Source organism: Neolamprologus multifasciatus, chromosome 17, assembly GCF_963576455.1.
Source record: "Neolamprologus multifasciatus chromosome 17, fNeoMul1.2, whole genome shotgun sequence".
NCBI lineage: Eukaryota > Metazoa > Chordata > Actinopteri > Cichliformes > Cichlidae > Neolamprologus > Neolamprologus multifasciatus.
In genome coordinates, this window is record NC_140455.1 from 6,540,300 (window position 1) to 6,560,288 (window position 19,989).

A 19,989-nucleotide genomic window follows, 5' to 3' on the forward strand; every position below is an offset into this window, starting at 1 on the left:
ACATTTAAAACATTATCAAAAGATTTCTGCAGTATGAAAACGTATTATTTACAAGTCAGGATTCAAAACCACTGGACTGTACCACTGGACACCCCCCTCGAGCCCCAACCCCACCACACTTTTATTTCCTCCCTTACAAAGAACGTTATTTCTTTACACAGTGCAGAAGGCTTTTTGAAAAGTTTTGTGCAACAAACAGCATAAAGAAAAAAATGGCTGAGGAATGGTTAGAGGCCCGAATGGTATTTTTCCTTTTCTTTTTTTTATCTTTCCTTGCAGACAAAGACATATTAGCAAGATTTCTGAGAAAATGTAGGTGGACAGTTTTGCAAAAAAAAAAAAAAAATCTGGAGCCTTAGATTTTCTTTCAATTTCTTCATCATGTTTGACTGTGGAAGGACCATAAAAACGTATCAAAACGTTCCCCCTGTACATATCATCATCATCATCATCATCCCGAGCCATGAAAAGATTTACACAAAGATCACCTTCTTTCCCGAAAGCCTTCATTTTACACAGAGTGCTCAAAAAATCTAGGCAACTGAACGCTGCCCCTTCAAGTAATCAAACATCAAGTAGATTACACATGAAACTAGAAATAGTCTGGTGAGGAGATAGAGAGGGAGAGACAGAGAAAGGAGGAGAGCAACAACTACAACTCACTTACACAGTCCAAAAAAAACCTCCCCACATAACAAAAAGAGGAGTCAGTGTATCGAGGAAAGTCACTGGGTCAACAAAAGCTAAGTGCCATCCAAGTAGAGTCACTGAGGGTTCCTTCCACAGTCCAAAACTGTAGCTCAAGGGGGAGGCCGCTTCTCCAAGCTGAGTGTGATTGTTCACCGGTTTGCTGGTTCACATTTTTCTTTCTATCTCTGGGGATTTCCTTATTATTTTTGTTGTTGTTTCAGGTTATTTCCTCCAGTGTTTTCTTTTTCTTTAATTCCTCCGCTGTGTGCCTGTCTACCCAAAGACTGAGAGCCCTTGCCAAAGGAAAGATGTTCATGGGCGAGATGAAGATGAGAGGGTTGCAAGCGAATGAGAGTGCACAGAAACAACAGCGTGGACTTTGCCCTCGAAGCTAAAATTCAACAGTGCGACAGCCAAAGAAACACTTTAAAACTCACAGTTGGAATTACATTTGATACAGTGCTCGAGGAGATGAAGTGGTGGAGCGATGTGAGAAGAGCATTGTGGTTAAAGCAACGTAAGGTCTCTGCTCAGAAAAGGAAAAGACAAGCAAAATGGAGAGCACAGATCAGGAAGACTGTATCGGGGTTATCAGGACTGTTAGTATTTACTATTTACGCTGATAACAAGCAACAACTTCCTCCCTCGATTTAGTAACAATTTGCACAGTTTATGCACTTAAGGTGTCCATTAGGATTGTTCTGAATATTTGTTTTCTCAATCAGTGAACGAGTTAAATAGAGTTAAATATCAAGGAGTTAAATATTATAAATATGCCTATAGATATGCTTTTGCTGGTGTAAACAGTATGCATTCTACATAGTTAAAATAACAACTTATATTCATTTCAATCCTGTCACCTAGAAACTACACTGAAGCAAAACACAGTCTCTAGCAACACATTTTATATGTAACAGCTGTAGGCGTCTATACATATAAAGGGACCATATTAGTCCTTTTATATAGTTCTGATATGATATATGTAAATATTAGCTCTGGTTTCTATTTGGACTGTAGGTGAGAGCTGTTTGAGCAGCAGTCAAGCTCTAAAACAGAAAGGAAAATAGCTCTTCTGTTGTTTTGTATGCCATCTGTTCACCTTCAACATCTGATTGCCAATTCTGGTTGGGCGTGGTATATAAGCATAATGTATTCTCCTTCAAAGACAAACAAAACAAAAAGACAAAACAAGCTAGCATCTACAAGCGTCTGAACGATATAGAATTCTTAAAACCAATAGTCAAAATTGCTGATTTAAATTTGATAAACTCATATCAGCTGATATGTAGTTGTTTACTCATTTACACACTGCCTGATGTTGTTTGGATCTGCTGGTTGTTACCGCCAACAGAGAAGTTGCGACGCGCCCTCTAGTGGACAAACTATGCAACATCAACCAATAAAATCGGCCTTTCAGATAACATTTTAGTATTGACTATGTGCACGTTAGCATATGCTACTTCCGGTGCGGAAACTCCTGTGGGGAGCTTTGTTTCCGGTGTCCTATTCGCGCCCTGTTTACGGTCCAAAACAAGTTAAGCAAATAAATAAATAAAGCGGCGATTTACATTTCTATAGATGTCTCGGGCATTTACCCAATATATCTGTAAATGATGTTCATCGACTTGTCGATATTTTTCCCCCACGCCTCAGGGGAAAAGAGAAAATGGATTCAAATGTTATATTTCTCAGCTGTCCCTCGTTTATGCGGGTGTTATGTTCTAAAAATAACCAGCGATAGGTGAAATCAAGTAGCCAATTTTATTTTTTGACGGTGCAAAACGTTTCGTGTACATCGTGGACATACAGCACTGCACTTCAGAGTCACACTGCTAGCGATAGATGCAGCGATTCTGTACTGTACAGGAGAGACGGAGGAGATCGTCTGCAGCGATCAGGACGCAGGACGTAAAAAAGCATGCAAACTTGCACTAAAAAATCTGCGAAACAGCGAGGTGAAAGGTGAACCGCGTTATAGCGAGGGACCGCTGTAATTTTGAGGGTAAGTCACAACATACCCTTCGTAAATACTAATGTATAGAAACCGTTACCAGCAATCATTAATTTTTTGTGTGGCTTTTTTTCACGGTTTGTTAACATGCTGTGTAGGTGTGTACTTGACTAGCTGATATCGACATAACGGGGAAACATCTGGTTTGACTATTGTTCACCTGTAGTTTGAATGCTGAACATTTGCCTGTTTAAATCATAAGACCAGTCACTATACAGAGATGTGCTTCTGAATGTGGACGATGTGTCTTCTGCATGGGGTGATGCAGTTCTGCTTGTGTTTAATGATGTAAACAACTGATCGATCTAAACTCTTTAAACGTCAAAATTGATCATTAGATTTTTATGACACAACAGTGGTGAGTGTTCCCACCTTCTCCTCTTTGTAACTTAACGCGATCGTTCCGTTTTCGAGTTTTGGACATCAATTTTGGAGTATATCTTCGCAGTAGCGATTGACCGCAAAGTAAAGCTACCGGAAATGTACAACCCCACATCCGGTCTCAAACCAGGAAGTTAGCATTTTCTCGTGCACAGGGTCAATTAAGTACCATATAAATGTCATTTCTAGGTGACAGCATTGATTCTGTGTTAAAAGTAAAATAGCAAAGCGTTCACTTCACCAGAACAAATGTACCCTGTTTTCTTCCTTCAACAAAAGGTAGTGAGTTCCAGTAACTCAGAAATCCATACAACACAACAATGCCAAGACCAACTCATTTAATTAACTCATTTTTCTCAAAGATTTCAAGTTTACTAGCGAGACATTTTTAGACGTACATCAACATTTTCAATTGAGTAAACACAGTCTACAAGGAAAAAGTTCATTTTAGTGCAGTATATTTCCCCATTAAGTGTTAAAGAACTCACAGTATTGTTTATAATGTTGCACTTTGTTCTCTAAAGCAGTGATTACTAGATCAACACTGAACTAAAAAACAAATAGTGACCCAGTGCACTCTAAGCTTATCTGACCTAGAGGAAAAAAGCTGATATAGCTGACATCACACCAGTGGTTAGTCCCTTAATAGTCTTGTAAATATTGAACAACAGTGAAGCAGATGTCTAGAGAGCCTATGGTCACAGTAAGCCCTCCATTGCCACTACAATTACTACCTTGAATAGTTACAGACAAAGAACCGTTCTGGGCTTCTTTCAATGTCCTTCAGAATAGACGAATGCTCTTGAGGTGACCACACAGTGGACCAGCCAATCTGTCTTCACACTGTAGCCATAATAAGTTTCCTACACCTCAATAAATAAGCAATTTATTCTCCTACCTGCACCCCCCCCCCACCCCCCCACCCCCCACCTCCAGCATGGAACTCGATTAGACCTGAAGCAAACATGGACATGAAGGAAAGTGTTGGCACGCAGAGCTGACTCAGCTCAGGGAGCTGTGATTTATTTAATTTTAAATTCACAAAGATATCTTACATCCAGATTTTTTCCATCACTACCTAATCTCTCCTTTGGGAACTGGATCCTATACGCATAAAAACTCCAGTGGCTAATCTACATCGTTTTCAGTGTTTCATCAAATCTGTTCAATATATGTCAATTCTTAAAGGCCTAAAAAGCAGTCACTGGTGGAAACTAACAAACCAGTCTAACGTCATGCTGAGTGGAGTCCCAATCTTCCCCACTGTGCAGTGCATTACATTTTGCTTCATCTGTACAAGGTGAAGATGAAGGGAGATGGCCTCCCCCTAGCGCTCAATCCTCCTCCGTTAGATGGGTGTAGGGGGAGCGCGCTGCTGGAGAGGACTACAATTTACCTGTCTGGCTTGCTACTTGTCACACACAGTTCATACAAATCACCCACTGTGCTTCATAAACTGAGAGGAGAGAGTGCCATCCTTTCGAGGGAGGCGAGAGGAGCTGACTGTCAGAATACGGCGATGCCAACACTGGCAGAAATCCGGGAAAACAAACGACCCACCGTTCATCTTCCAAGTACAAACCTGCTCACATATGGCGGTGTATAAATTCTGGCAGTCAAGCCCTACACCACCTTTCATCTTTGTTTTCCTTGCCTTTCTGTTCCTCCCTCGTGGTTATCTGAGCTTCTTACGCTGAAGCTAAGCCTTCCAAGAAATAGTGAAATCCATGAATAATAACCGTCATTAATCAACTGTTGCATGAATACATAATCTGAGACCGTACTGAGTCTAGGATGGAAGACTTTAACATTTGCATTGGGAACCTTTGTGTGTGTGTGTGTGTGTTATTTAGTCATATTGGATTTACTAGTCCAATATGTAGGATCTTAAATGCAGCATTGATCAGATTCATTAGGCAAGAAGACGAGTGTTTCATGTACTTATAGTTTAGACCATCCAAAACTGCCTTACAGAGTATATAATGTGTTTTAACTGTGCTTAAAACTGTCAAATTTTCAATTAGGACACTAAATGATGTCCTGAATAAGAACGCTGGCAATTTGCCTCGACTACTTGTAACAGTTCTACTATTCTGTCATCGCGGCCTCTAGTGATTCCCTATTCCAGCACAAGATGAGCAATTATTACAATATTCATTGGCATGAATCGCAACTGATTCAATAGGCTGGAAGCTGGTTCGAAGCAAGCCAAGGAAGATCAGGTCCCATTTTTCAAATCGCCGCTCAGCTCAGTTGGCCTCGGTGTGTTACTCATCTGTGCACCGCACAGAGACAGTGACAGACATAAGAAATACAGCATCACATCCAGAAAACACACAGCTGCATTGTTAAAAAGGGGGAGTAAAGGTAGCGCCCCCCCCACCCCCCCCCACCCCACCTCATCCCAAAAAACAAACAAACAAAAAAAACCCAGCTGGGACTGATGTTTATGGGGTCACTCAAAGTCAAACACCTCTGTGTTTTCTTGCTTGTCATCTCGCTCTTCATTTCCTCCAGGATTCCTATACAGCAAGGGCAGCATGCACTTACATGTTTTTAAATCCGATCACTAAGCAACTATTTAACATCCAATTCCCTGCATCAATTCAAAAGAATATGTTCTCGCTGCTAGAATATTGACGCTGGCAGACGCAAATGAAGACTCAGAAACACATGTGGGATTCTTGCTACTCAGTGCAAACAGGAAAACAATCCCAAGTTCATTATTGACTGTATGCATACCTCTGATGGCAGAGGAGAGGGGATTACCCATAATCCTTTGCCTTTCTACCCTGCTGCTTTAAGCCTTGAGGCACTACCCTCTGGTAGCACAAACCCTCCAATTGCAAAGGAAAAAAAAAGAAAGAAAGTCTCCTTTATCCCCAAAATCACCTCTAAATGTACAGACGACCCCATCAGTTTTCCTCTCCTTGGCTATATTTAGCTTTACAGTAAGTGAAAGGGCAAATCTGAGGGACTAGGTGTGAAAAATGATGACACCCTCCCTGCAACAAACCCCTTAAAAAAGGTCTCCTTACATGACAATGAAGAAATACAGCGTCCTTGCTTGCCACTGTACTGCACCATCCTTCCAAACTTGTCTTTCGTGCTGTGCACTGAGAGGTGCTGGTCACATATTTACAACAGCAAACGCAACAGAAATAAATACAGTGAAAGCACGAGGAATTTTAAATGATGCATGCCGCCTTCTCCTGCTTGCACGGCAGCCAGAAATCCGTTTATTTACAAAGTGCACTGAGACAGCTGAATGAGGTTAGTATGGACAATATCATCATCAAGCAGCATTTTGAGCAGCACTGGTGCTAACAAGAGGCAGAGAGAAGAGAGGAGTGGAGCAGAGGCTACTAAACTAGTAGTAGTAGTAGCTAATAATGGTAGTAGTGTTACTCCAGTGGAGACGGTAGGAGATGGAGGTGGGATTTAACAGGTGTACATGTCATCCCTGCTCTTTAAAAACGGGGAGGCAAAATGAGGTCTCCTTTTCTTTTCTCCTCTGCGTTGTACTGGCCTCATTGTAGTGGTCTAGAGGCTGTGGTGAGAGGAGGGGGCCAGGATGGGAGCGCAGGGGTGCAGGCTGCATCCCCCTCCTCCCTCAGGGATAGCCATCATCCTCCAGACTGAGTGCCACGCGCTGCAAACAGCAGATAAAAAGACCGTTACCACAGCAGGCTGGTTAAGGAGAAAGAAGTGAGATAGAACAGCGGGGAATGAAAACAGAGAGGCTCAGTGGAAAAAGAGGAGAAAGGGAGACAAGATTCCAGTCTAGGTGGAACCCAGAAGAAAAATGGCAGCTTTGTTATGTGATGCCCTCTCACTATTCTGCCTCCTCTCCCCGACCTTCGTCTTCGTTTCTTTCCAATTCAGCCCCCCCAACGCCTTGTTTGTCCCCTCCTTCCCTGGCTGCTTGTGGCGAGGAATGCAGGCTGCCTGCCTACGGTTGGGAAAGTCTGGCCCACATAATGCAAGCCTGATTCCTCTGGCTGCCTGAGCAGCCACACTGAGACAAAGGGCAAGAAAAAGTTAGGAAGAGAAAAGAAGAGGAAGAAAACCACTAAAGAGATAAAAGGCAATACATAAGATTTGTACAAATGTTTGTAATAAAACTGGGAAAACGAGAGAGAAGGAGTAAAGTCCCCTCTCTCGTTCGGCGAGGGTAGGTTGTTACTTCGACCTTGAATCTTAATATGACTCAGTCGTGCACCTGTTTCAGTGTCTGTCTGAGCGTGCTTCCCGCCTGTCATCATGCCAGTGATACCCAGAATTCTTTGCCTTCTTTCTCTCCGGGGTGACACAAAGAAATCTGTGTTACCATGCCAACAGATCAAAGCGCTAGACTCCCGTCTCGCCCTCCCTCCTTTATCCTTTTTGGCTGCCCTTCGCCACTTGCTCTCTGACACCCAAAACAAGAAGCACATTCGGTAAATGTCATAAACTCCTAATGACTGGATATAAGGGCATTTTACTTTACTGCTACGTGTTGCAGCTGCCGCTGTGTCCAGGGTTTGTAGAAAATGCCGCTTCCAGTGACTTTTAAAACTGCATATACATCAGTGGGAAGTCATCAGGGTAATCCTGAGATTGCGTTGCTGAGATTTATGGTTTCTGCAAGATAAATTGTATTTCGAGAGAGTCCTTCATCCTGATTTGTGCTCCCTTTTTCAAATTTTGGGTGACCTCAAAACAAAATCGCATTAGTTCAATGCTATGATGCAACTATCTACTCTACATGTCCAATTTATTCGTGAGCAGTGCGACTCCTCTTTCACCTCTTTTTTGCATCTCATCTGCACTAATCATGATTTCTTGGCTGCTGAATGTTTCTGAAGCAAAGGAATAATGCTTTGCCTGTGCACAACGGTTTTGTCAGGAAATGGGGATCACTCACTTCAACAACCAAAAACACTAACACGATGCACAAATAAATGGGATGGCGGGTCGGCAGCAGGGATGTATCGCATGAATATGGTCGCTGAAGGTGAACGAAATGTGTGTCGAGGGTTTACATGTACGCGTGACAGGTGTGTTCGGTAATTACTTCAAAAACATAAAGAAACAAAATGATATGTGAACGTGTGCGAGCCTGTTCTTTCTTTCCACCAGGCTGACATGTACAAGAAAACGGGCTTTTCCAAACCCTCGTGCCAACTCCCATTTTCCAAATATTTCACACCTCTTCCTTTCCTCCGCTGTACCTCTCACTTAGCGTTCGAGAGCATCGGCGCCCCCGAATACCAGTGAGAGTTGTTGTCTGTGACGCCGCCCCCTAGAGGAAGCGCTATGAATGGCTGACTGTGGCTGCCACTCACTGCTGGGTAGACGTGACCGATGGACTCGCTCTGACGCCCGATGTGGATCTCGTCATCGTCATCCTCTGTGGTTTTGCGGTACACCGGGTTGTCGAAGTTCATGCTCTTGGTGTTCTTGCGCCGCCAGTTGCGCCAGACCAGGTATCCGCCGGTGCAGAGCAATCCGATGACCACTGTGGCAAGGATAGGGACTGCATGTGTTTAACACACACACAACAACAACACACGGCGGGAGCGTTAACACAGCCCGGGGGACACAGAGCGGCGCTTTAAGCACTCACGCACAAAACACACGTTGCACTGTTCACCTGAAGGCTCATTATTTTTCAGTTTTGGTTTTTGAAAGATGTAAAATGTTGTTTGCATAACAGCTTCTCAAAAATTTTAAAAACAAAACAAAACAAACAACAACAAAAAAAACATGGAAATATTCGCCTCCTGGAAAACGTCCAGAGGTGCACAAGGAGATGAACCCGAAGGGGAAGCAGTCTACTTTTCTGAAACTGTTAGAAAAACTGGTGGCACTTTATGCATCTGTTTCTATAAATTTAGTGGGCTGAGCTTTTTATGTTTCATCCCCCATATGTCTTCTGTATCTGCATTTAAAAAAATCTAAGCATTTATTAGAGAAACAATGAGCCTTCAAAGAGGAACTAATCATTCATTGCATTATATCCCCCCCTCAGTGTCACGAAACCATCAAAAACATGCACACACAATATGCAACATAAATGTCTGCATGGTACACATGCACATAAACATCATTCCAACACACACACGTGGGCACACTGAACCAAACTGGCATTTTATATTAAATCTGTAACCATTCAAGCCCTGAAGACACTGATTACGACCTTGTTTTTGAATAAAAGCCCCACAAGGTCGCTTAATTGTCATCAGCATATAATCCTGGTGCGCATTGCTCAAAAAACAGATTTTTGGGCAATGATTTATAATTTTGTATTTTATTGCACCAAAAAATTAATATCTGGAGTGTCCGGATGGGGTTATGGGAGGAGAATAAGAAGAGGGTAAGAGGAGGAGAGAAGACGGGGAAAGGGTTGGGATTTGGAGGATTTGAGATAAGTGCCGTCTCTCCTCTTTCATTACCATATCAGCATAACTGCCCTGCAAGGACCTGTGTGTGTGTGTGTGTGTATACAGTGCATGCTTTAGAGTTTTTGTATAATGAAAGCGCAAACACCCAAACCAGAGGTAAGTCAAGGAGGTTTGGATATGTGTGCCTGCATTCATAGATGTGTTTTCCTACGCTACAGTACGCCTGTCTAATTGCGACTTTATTAGATAGACATTTGAGATTCCTTCGTGGCTGGGTTGGAAACCCCAGCTCCTCCTTTGTTCTTCTCTAAATGCTCAATGGTTTAAAGGGAAAAAAACCAAAAAAACCCATCAGCTTTCCTCTCATTTAGAAAATTTATCTCCAATGAGCGAGTGGCAAAACAGCCTGTCTTTGGCTAAAACTGATAATCATTGCTGGGCTGCTTCCCCTTACGGAGCTGTGGGTGGGTGCCATGCATTACTGGGTATGAGCGGAGAGCTGGGGTGCAGAAATCCAGCCCGTGTGGACCTCCAACATTAACGTTTCAAAGCTGCTAAAAAAAAAAGATTTGTGGCCGCAATAAATGGGAGAAGGACAAAAAAAGGATAAAGCGGAAAGGGTTAATAGTCTCCGGGGTTATTTTAATGAGCTGATATTTCAACTATAGAGACTGAAAAGAGAAAAAAAAAATAGCTTTACAATCTTTTAGCGCTCCCCTGAATTATCAAACTTGTTAATATTAGGGATGAAAGAGATCTCAATTAGTGGCATATGCTGCCACTATAAGGCCATTTGCACATTCAGCTGATTTCCCAGTCAAGTTGGGCATGAAAGTATGAAATATTTCCATAAAATTAGACTTTCATTTTAATCGGAGCTAATAGAGTAGATTAACTTTTCTAAGCCGGTTTGATTGAAAGAACTACAATTGCCTTTTTCTGCCTTTGTAGATGGTTTTCTCTTTATGTTTCATTGCCTAAACAGACAACAGCATTATGTCTGAGGTCATTAGCTTCCTGCTCCAGGCCAAAAACACAATTTCATGGCATTAATCCACTTTTCTCTCCCCTCGTCTCCCGTAAAGCCGTATAACCCACTCTTAGTCCGCTCGGTCACAGAAATAGGTCAGAACGTTGGCCTGATTGATACGATCTGATCAGAGCGGTGAACATGAGCAAAATGTACTAACAGCTGGTCGTGTGATGACAAAACCTGAATTGAATTTCACATTCGCTCAAATGTCATTAATAATGACATAATGTGCATATTACAGCGGGCTGGCCGTTTACTGACAGAGGGGCTCACTTCCATGTAATGGCTTTTTCTAGCCATAGGCCACGAGGATATTGCTGGATAATACCATACCTCAGTACATTTTCTCAATAGATGCGATACAATTTTATGCCCGAATCTCACCATTGAACCAGATATAATGTGTTGAATTGTTATTATTTTAATGAGAATGTTTTAGATTTAATCTGCCAGGTGGAAACGCAAACATCCCTCCCAGCACACGCACACAAACACATAACCTCATACTCACACGCACACACATTAAAAACAAAACGCACGCAACATGCAGTTAAGCAGACTTGAAGGAGCGAGGAGGGAGAGGCAGGCAAGCAGAAAGCAAAGACAACACAGTGAGGGAAGTCAACAGTACTCACCGATAGGAATGACTATCCCCAGAACAGCTACTGTGATGTTGTTACCTATGAGGTAGTGATCACTCGCAGCTGAGACGAACAGAAAGAAGGAAGACAGAGAGAGAAAAAAAAGAGAATCAAACCAAGAAAAAGTTTTGCTTCAACCCCCACCAAGTGCCCTCCTAGAGAGAAAGAGAGATTTCAACATGGGAGCATCAAAAGAAAGGCTGGAAAAGGATATTTGCATAATATAAGGGCAGAGAATCCATCTGATTTCAGTTTGGACTGCTGACTTTGTCTTCCCCAGCAGCATGTGTAAATGAAAAAGCCAATGAATCACACAGGGATGGCATAAAAATGCAGTGAGATGCCTTTTAATACACGAAGGAACAAATGCCTTTCCAGAAACCAATGCATCAGAATTTGTATGAATATAAGCAACGAGCACATGATCTCGCATTACTCCATTCTTTTTCTACGAGACGTTTCAAAACTGTGTCACAATGCAATGCAGAAGACATTTATTCTGGACATGCTTTGCATCCTTACTCCCCTTCAGCTCTCACCCCAACAGGTCGGCGGGGGAGCTTTTGACATTAATCTCGCCCCCAACCCTAGTATTAGCAGCAGGCTAGCTGTTAGCCAAAAGTGTGATCAGATGGCTATAATGAAGTCTGGTAAGGAAGATTAACACAAGAGAGCACAGTGCTGGCCCTGCATACTGATTGGCTCATTCGACAAAGTGACTGTTCCAGTTCTATGGCTGGCAAAAAGAGACAGATGGCATGTGATGGATGTGACAGACAATGCAGACGCACATTATTCTTCATAAATGAAATCATATAGTGAATGAAATGCAGAGAAATGCACACACGTGCGCACACGCGAGAGCCACAAAAGGTGAAGCGACTTCAGACAGCGAGTTCTGAGTCAGCAGAAGCGAATTTTGGCTTTTCTTAAGTGTGAGTGACGTCCAATGGGTCCTACAGTAAGACTCAAAAAGGCAGATTAACTGAATCTCATTAAAGAAACTGCTCTGGAAGAAGGCTGTTCTGGAAAGGGAGGGCACTGAGAAAGGGAGAAGAAGAAGAAAAGGGGACAAAAGTCTCAATTTCATGAGGGTCATTCTTACTGGAGAGATTTTAATATCAAAACGTTTACTGCAACTTATTATTTAATTATAACTGTCAGGGTTAGAATGCTATATCCAGTACAATTCACAATGATTAATAAAACAGTATATCTTCATCATCATCATTTATTTATTTATATAGCACTTTAAAAACACACCTGGTAGACCAAAGTGCTGTACAATACTAATATGTACATAGTAATAAAACCAGGCAACCAAAAAAAATAAAATAAAAATATCAGTTACCCACAGAGTTAAAAGCCAGGGAATAAAAATAGGTTTTTAATAAAGACTTAAAAACTGGCACTGATGTAGCCTGTCTAATATGGAGAGGAAGGTTATTCCAAAGCATCGGCGCAGCAACAGAGAACGCTCGGTCTCCTCTAAGTTTCAGCCGTGACTTTGGGACCGAAAGCAGCAACTGCTCAGCTGACCGAAGGGAACGAGTGGGGACGTGGGGCTTCAACAAATCAGACAAATAAACAGGTGCCAGACCATTTAGAGATTTAAAAACCAATAAAAGGACTTTAAAACGGATCCTGAATTCAATTGGAAGCCAGTGTAAAGAGGCCAAAATCGGAGTGATGTGATCAAATTTTCTTCTGCCAGTTAAAAATCGTGCCGCAGCATTTTGCACTAATTGCAAGCGTGACAAAGTGCCCTGCCCAGTATATCTTAAATATACTGCTCAAAAATATGCTTTAAAAACACATCAGATCTCAATGGGGGGGGGGGGGGGGGGGGGAGCTGAATATCTGTACTGATATGGACTGGGTAATGTGTTAGGAATGAGAAGATGCCACATCGAAATGAAAACGATCAACCCACAGACGGCTGAATTCGAAGAGACCCTGAAAATCAAAGTGAAAAATGATGCAGCATGCTAGTCTGTTTTGTGGAAATTTCATTGCAGCATCTCAAAATGGTATGTGCATGTACATATCCCTGACCAAGATGGGGCACACTCGTAACAGGACGACGGATGGTGTCCTGGGAGATCTGAACCAGGGCTTCACTGAACTCCTGGACAGTCTGAGGTGTGACCATACAGGATCGGATGAACCGAAACATAACATCCCAGAGGTCTTTTAGTGGATTTGGAACTGCCTGCACACTTTTATCACATGAGGTCAGGCATTGTTGCACACCAGAAGGAACCCAGGAACAAGTGCACCAGTGTAGGGTCTGACATTGGGTCCAAGGATTTCATCCTGGGAGCTAATAGCAGTCAGGGTGCCATTGCCTAGCCTGTAGAGGTCTGTGCCCCCCAGACCACTGACCCGCCACCAAACCTGTCATGCTGGACGATGTTACGGGCAGCATCATGGCTTCTACAGACTCTTTCGTATCTGTCACACGTCTGTTTTTTCTTTTCTTTTTTCCAAAATCTTGAAATTAATTTTCTTTAATGTCGCTGAAAGATGTGCAAAATTACTACCGATATCAAAAGAAAACATTGGTTACCAGCTGTGTTTAATCGTTGCCCTCCCCAATCAGACTCCTGGTTCTCCCTCGCCCCACCATGCCCTCCCTCCCTCCCTCCCCACAGCAGCGCACATGTGTAACAGCTGATGCCGGCAAACTTGACAGTGTGCACCGAGTTGAAAATTATAACACATGGCCCGTGGGTTTGGAGACTCGTCTTGTTCATGCCCCATTTTTCTCATCCGTGTCTGCTCCACCTCTCATCTGGAGCACTTGTGGTGTGCTGAGGAGGGCTGACAACTTCAGAGACCGGAAGAAACGTGCCTCTTGCCTCTTAGTAACTCTGAAGTACCGCGACCCCTAAAGTAATACAGCAGGCAACCTCTTTAATTCCCAGAAAATCACTTTCTCTCCTGCCTCTTTTTCCATCCCGTCGTTTCATATCCATGTAAATGCCGCCTTTCCTCCCAACAGTGTGTCATCTACAACTCCCATCCTCCCCGTTAAAGTGCTGGACTGTCATGTTCTTTTTCGCTCTCTGTTCACTCTTCGTTCTCTGTGGCCCCTTTACTGTCTCACACTGCACGTTTTGTCTTTTTCATTTAACATTCCTTCCTTTTACTCCTTGCTCCGTTTCTCATTCATTTCCCTGTCCTCCAACTCCCACTTAAAACTTTCATCATCTTTCCCTGCTTCTCTCCATCTGTACATCTTTTTTTCATCCTCAACACCTGCTCTTTTAATTCTTTTTTTCTCTCCTCTAAATTATTTGTTAGAATGACATAAAGATATACAAGTATTACAATAAGTGTTTTAGTGTTAATCTTCCTTTTAGGGCATTTAAATAGTGCACAGACCCATTATCTGACATAAATATATAGTCATCTAAAGAGTCAGTATTAAAAAGGCAACCTTTTTCATTTTCTTAGAAACAAAAGACATAATAAAAAGCTGCCTCGGCAGGTTGACTGTCTCAATTTAATATCGCCATGCAGTAAAAAAGCTAAGAAGACTTTCAAAACAACTGCTGGAAAATACTGATCTCTGAAAACAAGCACACACACAATTTGGTGGCTTCATCAATTTTGCTGCGTGGTGCTATCAAGGATTCTCGTCCGCTTCCAAGTACAATTTAAGTCTTACCGTGGCTTTGTAAACCATTGTTACGGCTGTTAGTCTGCTGTCACTGTTTGTCTGGGCTGCAAAGTGGTATTTTTCTTGCGAGCCAGTGAAGCGTGATTGGCGCGAGAGGGAAGAACACTGCCAGTTATAGAAAGAGAGCGAGCGAGAGCTAAAGCGAGAAGGGGAGAGAGGTACAGAGGGAGAGACCAAGACAGAGATAAAGACAAAGAGAGTAAGAGAGAGGCTGTCAGAAAGTGAGGATGAGTGATGAGTAGTTTTATGCGAGAATGGAGGGGACTGTCATTTCTTAGCTCTGACACCTCTGTTAAGACGCTGGTCGCGAGGGATCAACAGTAAGCAGACCGAGACATTGTGCAGGCCTGTGGAGCGTTCGGACGGGTGTGTGAGCAGATGAGAAAAGGAATAGAGGAGGAGGTCGTAGGGCCAGTAAAGCAAATGATCAGAGGAAAAAGTGGAGGGGAGGAGAAGCTAGAGAAAGGAGGGATAAAAGTATTGGTTTTTAGCTTCCTGCTGATTTAATGTTGGGTGGTAACAGCAGTGATGGTAGCAGAGCAGAAGAAAACACGCAGTACACTCGCTTTACACACATCCACATTCCTGTCATCATGTCACTTACCTCTGTGGGAGAGGTTGGCATTGCTCTCTTTCTGAATGCTGTTGGGAGCCACGGCAGCCAATAAGGGTGTGTGCGTGGACGTGGACTTCTGACTAGTGCTGCTCAAACTGGTCGTCTCTGTACTGGTAGCGGCGGGAGTCCGAGGGTGCTCTGTGATTCTGCCGCTCCTGGTGGTCTGAGGAGGGGCTGGTGTTGTAGTCCTGGCTGTGGGTGGTAATGTGGTAGTAGCAGAGGTGGTGCTGGTGGTGGTGGTAGTGGGCGCTGTGGTCGTGGCAACGGTTGTGGGAGTTGTTGTTGTTGTGCTTGTTGTGGTGGTCGTCGTGGAAGTTGTGGTTGTGGTGGGGGCAGCTGTCGTGGTTGTTCGGGGTCGAACTGCGCAACAGAAAAACAACCAGTAGGATTTGAGATTTCACTGCAGACTGCTCGGCTGTTGCATCAATATTCAGCATACGACTGCAGTCAACAGCAATGCCTCCATTGTCTTATAAGATGAGATCTATAATCTCTTCTGAGGGTTCTGGGTCTACCATGGGGTCTCCTACCAGTTGGAGCGCACCTGCAAATCCTCCAAAAGGAGGCATCCATGAGGCATCCTAAATAGATGCTCAGCTGGTGTGTTTGATACGCAGGAGCAGCGGCTCTACTCTAAGGTCCCTCCAGATGTCCAAGCTCCTCAGTGTCTCATCTCTAAAGCTGAGCCCAACCACCTTATAGAGGAAACTCATTTTAGCTGCTTGTATTCATGATCTTACTCAGATTTTATGACCATAATTTCATAATTATTTATTTATAGGCTTTGAACTGAAGTCTGTAGATCTTACATCACACCACAGGTTTGGATTGACACATAGATGGATCAGTAAATGAAAAGCTTCACCTTTCAGCTTTCCCCGTGCACCACAGCAGGTATAACACCTGTGTTACTGCTAATCAGAAGTGTGACACTTTAAAGTCCTGTACAGCACCACATAGGTACCGTGACAGGTACTGTGATATTTCTATGTACACACTGTGCTAAAGTGCATTCACACATTCACAAGTAACAAGTTGCCAGATGGATAAGTTGCACAAGCGCATAATAAGCAGTATTTAGTGCAAGCGTTGCAGTCAGTTGTTGCAAACATCATATCACATCACAAGAAATGATCTGAGAGAACACTACGTTGTTAAAGCAGATGTACTACACCAGTATGTTTGGTTCATAGTGTACTACATGTACTAAAAGAAGTATTCAAGTCAGGGATTTTAGCTGAAGCTAAATTACATCACATGTCACCCCGGGCTCTTCCTCTGATCACTGTTTTTTTTTTTTGGTGTATCAGATTTACACAAATCCCAGTGCACACACTGCTGCTGATATAACATTCGGTTTTGTGTTTTCTAAACATTATTTTTAATATAAGTGATATGCGTTTCTTTGTGGTTGTAAAACTGAAATTTTGATCCAATACAGTCACAATTAAACCAGTGAGTTTTTCCACCAGAAATGTTTGTGTTACAGTAAGAATCCAAAAAGCTTTGGTACAAATGCACTCACTGCCCCTGCACCTACTCCCAGCCGCTCCCACAGGGATTCTGTGAAATATTGCCTCAATACATCTTCATCATCTCTTTCCCCCCGTTTCTCTGTGTCAGCTCCTCCTAGCTCACCTATATAGACATTAGGTGTAGGTCTAGTAAAAATAGCAACTTTACAAATGTAGTGACTCTATAAGGGCAGAGGGACAAGCTAACTGATGAAATAAGGTCAGCAAAATAAGCGAGGTAGGTTAGAAGTGCAGGGAAGAGTCCCTGAACTAGTTCCCATAATAGTTTTACACAACACTTAAGGTTCAGATTCTCTGAAGGATCCAGGGCACTTTTAGCTTTGTAAACATTGTACTGTTAAATTGCAGACATTGAAAAATACTGTGTTTGGAGTATCCAAAGTAATATGACTTAAAACAAATAGAAACAGTATAAATAGAAACGCTTTATATTTAGAATTTTAAATATTTGTGCTTAAATATGACCTAAAAGATGATCAGACTTTAACACTAGTCACACAGACGAACATAACTCAAATAAATAAATGAGACAAAAATATTTTTGGTAATTTAATCCAGTATTCCACGGCTTGCATGTTTGTCAGTTTATTCAAATGAACTTCAGGTCTTTCCAAAATATTTCTGTCAGATTAAGTTTGACTTGGAAACAAGCTCGTTCCAAATAATTTTACTTATACATAGAATGAGTTGTGTGCTTCGTTCTTGCAGCCTTGCTGTGCACCACTGCTGTTCTATGTTGTACTGATGGAGTAGCTGAGAAGAACCGGAGAAAATTCAGGCCTTACTATTGGATTGATCACTGTTAGCCAACGACTAACCTGAGAATGGCAACAATGCTCCTGAATTTCACTGTGATCCTAGCAGCGTGAATCTCATGTGACATTTATCCACACGAATCACTCATTCAGGTGTGCCTGTGGAATGTAGACTTACTGATCGCGCAGCGTCTCATGTCTGGTCCTAGCTCCATGCCGTCAGGACAGGCGCAGGTGTACTTGGGGGAGTGGTCTGTGATCTGAGGCGCCTTCAGGCAGAGGTACTCGCAGCCACCATTAGGCAGTGTGCCCATATTACAGGTATCAGGACCTTTGGGAACACAGGCAGAAATGTAAAAATATTAAAAAAGACTTTTGGCAACACATTTATCTCTTGGTAAACAATAAAACCCCAAATGTTTTATTAACGATCTGTACTGGAAAAGGAAAAAAAAAAAAACTTGCACAAAGCCCAAATCTCAGCAGCCCAAATTTAATTCAAATTAGAACAAAGAAAATATATCAAAGGTTTAAAATTACAGAATGTACAATTGTAACATAAAAATAAGGCCACTTTGAATTTGATGGCAATAACTAGTCTTAAAAAAAGTTGGGACACGGGTAAGAAAAGGTTGCAAAAGTAAGTGCTAATGAAAAAGAACCAGCTGGAGAAACATTTTGCAACTAATTATGTTAACTGGAAACATGTCAGTAACACGACTGGGAATAATCATCTTATATTATATCATCTCGCAGATGCTGAGGTTCATCAATCTGCAGAAAAAAACACATGAAAAACTGGATGAACCTAAGAAAAAGAAAAACCAGCATCAAATTTGTAGGCGCCGGTATCTCACCAGTAAAAAGTTTCTGCTGCCATCAAACTATTAACTAGTTTGATGCTAGATTTAGAAAATCTAATCTTTATTCCACACACTTCCTCTTGCTGACTTTAGAGATGCGTAGGTGAATGCAGGAGAGTCTCAACTGCTTTTAATCTCTGTAACCCAAATAAAAAATTTACATGTAGTTTCTTAAGCATAGTTGCAGACTCATGGAAAAACACTGCAGTTTTGTGTCATGTGGGGAAGCGCGAGAATTAGGTCAGGTCGCAATCTTTCCTGATTTCTTATGTAGCTTTAGAGAGCAGCACGCCATCAGCTGTCAGGAAAAGCAGCAATATCACTTGCTACACAGAGTGAGATTTTAATAAGCTGGGAATACATTTATACTTGATGTACAGTATCTCAGCATAATGACTATGTAATGAGAACAGCTGTCTAAGTTCTCAAAGCTCCAAATGTGGTAAAAGGTTTGGAAGGAGTCATCAAACTGGGGAGGATGGGAAAAAAAGGTTAAGGAAGAGTGTAGGAAGGAAAGAAGAAAACAGAGGAGGAGAGAGAGGGAGGCAACAGAAAAGTGAACGAAAATGATGAGGATGAAGAAGGAAAAAAAGAAGGGCCGACAAAATTATGTTGTTTTTAAGCCATAAAAGCGTCACTTTCTCCTCCTGCGCTGCCTCTCTTTGGTCTCCAACTAAGAAGAGTGAACTTAGGCTTCAAAGACCCACTGAGCGCACACAAAATTAATAATAAAACACACACAACTTGGGAGGGATCGGACGAAAGCCTCTTTTAAGGAAGTGTGTCGGTAAACATGAAAGACATCTGAGCGTCTCGAAATATGTGGAGACGCGCAGTACTGTACCAAACCACACTTACAGATAATATTCCTCACTGGGGTTTTCCTTCGGCGCAGTACACTAACAAATAAGAAATGATACAAAATGCAAGAGGAACAAAGAGAAATTGGTAAACGACAGGGCAGAGAGGAGTCTGAACTCACCAAGCGTTGCAGTCGAGGTCACATTTTATCAAATACTTTGCTTATCAATGCTACTCGGTACACCTTCACTTAGCCTTGCAGTGTTTTGTCTTGCTTTTGTTGGCATTTGGGAGAAAACATTTTCCAATTCTGTGATTTCTTTTTTTAACCAGGACTCTTGATTTATTAATGAGGGAATGCAATTAGCTGCCTACTGGCACACAGACAAGATTGCTTCTGAGCGCTCAGTGAGTGAGGAGAGAAAACAAAGCATGAAAACACTCGCACAAACACATTTCTGGCACGCAGTGTCAAACACACCCAGGTATTCACAAGCAGAGGTGTTGACAGGCACACACGCGTGCGTGCAGTCACACACATCGAGAGTGCAAAAAAAAAAAAAAAGACAAACACATCGTTTTGACGTGCCTG

The 19,989-nt window shown here is 42.4% G+C and overlaps 1 protein-coding gene across 3 annotated transcripts in view; it reads right to left on the reverse strand.

The window, feature by feature from the left end:
• Positions 1-245: 245 nt before the first annotated feature.
• lrp8 (low density lipoprotein receptor-related protein 8, apolipoprotein e receptor) overlaps positions 246-19,989 on the reverse strand; it is a 172,162-nt gene continuing 152,418 nt past the window's right edge. The window contains exons 15-19 of one of the 3 annotated variants that reach the window (XM_085138716.1): positions 17,912-18,064; positions 15,432-15,803; positions 11,137-11,205; positions 8,410-8,600; positions 246-6,734 (exon numbers count right to left, since the gene is read on the reverse strand). In XM_085138716.1, the coding sequence (XP_084994842.1) occupies positions 6,696-6,734; positions 8,410-8,600; positions 11,137-11,205; positions 15,432-15,803; positions 17,912-18,064 (824 nt within the window). In that variant the 3' untranslated portion in view covers positions 246-6,695. Of the gene's footprint in view, positions 8,601-11,136; positions 11,206-15,431; positions 15,804-17,911; positions 18,065-19,989 lie in introns of all 3 variants that reach the window. The other 2 variants (XM_085138715.1, XM_085138714.1) reach the window with 2 other exon arrangements.